Source organism: Humulus lupulus, chromosome 8 (assembly GCF_963169125.1).
Source record: "Humulus lupulus chromosome 8, drHumLupu1.1, whole genome shotgun sequence".
Lineage (NCBI taxonomy): Eukaryota > Viridiplantae > Streptophyta > Magnoliopsida > Rosales > Cannabaceae > Humulus > Humulus lupulus.
This window is the reverse complement of record NC_084800.1, coordinates 67,413,303-67,415,131: the sequence shown is the minus strand read 5'-3', so window position 1 is coordinate 67,415,131 and position 1,829 is coordinate 67,413,303. Positions and strand designations below refer to the sequence as shown.

Genomic DNA, 1,829 nt, shown 5'->3' with positions numbered 1-1,829 from the left:
TATAACATTTTAAACATGAATAATGTCAAGACTCACTCATTTATGTCGCTTCGAACATTTGATACTACTAATACCACAATAATAATAATAATAATAAGTTATAGTACAATTATTACAATATTAAATATTAGTGAATCTCATCTAATATTATTGTTTGTGGTATCTTAAAATTGATATATACAAATAATAAGTATAATAATGATGCTTCAAATCATATTATTTGGTGAACCAAATAGTCTCATTTCACAAATTCGTTAGTTCTCTTCCTGTATGATTTCATAAATTTACTAAATTCATATTATGCTTTATATTTGTTGCTGAAATTGTGTTTATAAATATGTAAATAGATCGTTAATAAAATATGGATAACGAGGAAAATTTAGAAGGGATGATGGGGGAGTGGTTGGAGTATGCTGAAACTAATTTGTCAAGTTCTGATGAAGAACAAGCGATGGAAAGGAAGAAAGAGAACGTACGAAAGAAGAGAAATGATTGACAAAATTAAGATAAGGAAAAAGACAAAGAGACCGAGAAAGAGGATAATGAAAAAGAAAAGGAGAAAGAGGTTGAACGACCAAAAAAGAAGCAAAGGGTTGGAAAGAAAACATCGAGCGTGTGGGATCATTACACTATGTTGCCTGATTGTGATCCTAAGAAGCCAAGAGCTGCTTGCAATTATTGTGGCACCGATTATGCGACTGATACAAAGTTGAATGGGACTAGCACACTATGGGCACATGTGGAGATAAAATGTAAGAAGTGTCCTTTCAGTGACTGGGTTGAGCAAAGTAAGAAGCAATAATCAACTATGGATAGATTTACTAAAAAGACAACAACTTGCAATTAAGAAGAAGTTGCTTCAAGTGGGCTACCGCTAAGGTTTAATCAAAATGATGTTAGGAAAGTGATCGCCGAATATATCATTATGGATGAGTTATCCTTTAGGCACGTGGACGGAAAAGGATTTCAAAAGCTCATTAAACATTTATTTCCCACATTTCAGTTCCCATCAAGATTTACTGTTGCGAGAGATATTTACAATGCGTTTCTAGATCAGAAGAAAGAGTTGAAGTCGATTTTGGTGAAGCACAAAGTGTCGTTGACCACCGATTGTTGGACATCAATCCAAAATATTAGTTATTTGTGTTTGACTGCACATTGAGTTGATGATAATTGGAAAATGCAGAAGAGAATTATCAACTTTATCCAAGTTCCTAGCCATAAAGGGGACTTGGTGGGGAAAGAGTTGATAAATTGTCTTAATGAGTGGGGTATCTAGGGGCACTTGTTGGACAAAGACAATACCATTCCATTGAATGGAGAAATGTTTCATATGAGGTGATCAGCTCATATTTTGAATTTGATAGTAACTGATGGGTTGAAAGAGTTGAATGATGCAATTTCAAGCATTCGAAATGCTATGAGATATGTGCAGTCATCTCCAGCTAGACTGAAAAGATTTAAAGAAAGTTGCAAGGATGCAAACATTGAATCAAAAGCCTTGTTATGCTTGGATGTGGTTACTAGGTGGAACTCCACTTACTTGATGTTAGAATCTACTATAAAATTCAAGAAGGCTTTTGAGAATTTGGAAGCAGATGCGAACTACACAAAGTAGTTTGATGAAGAAAAAATGGATGGTCCACCAACCAACCTAGACTGGGAAAAAGCAGTTGTATTTGTTGACATTTTGAGGAGATTCTATGATCTTACTAATCGATTTAGTGGGTCATTATATGTCACATCCAATCTATTCCTTCTAGATATTTTGAAGGTTCAAGCTGATTTAACTACTATGGCTTCTAATCCTGATATTTTGTTAGGGGCTA

At 34.2% G+C, this 1,829-nt stretch overlaps 1 protein-coding gene across 1 annotated transcript; it reads left to right on the top strand.

Annotated features, from left to right (window-relative positions):
- Positions 1-361: 361 nt before the first annotated feature.
- On the top strand, positions 362-1,618 carry LOC133795545 (zinc finger BED domain-containing protein RICESLEEPER 2-like). The gene is made up of 4 exons (XM_062232995.1): positions 362-472; positions 1,004-1,081; positions 1,187-1,271; positions 1,368-1,618. Exons 1-4 carry the CDS (start codon positions 362-364, stop codon positions 1,616-1,618), a joined length of 525 nt encoding a protein of 174 aa, XP_062088979.1.
- The last annotated feature ends 211 nt before the right edge of the window (positions 1,619-1,829 follow it).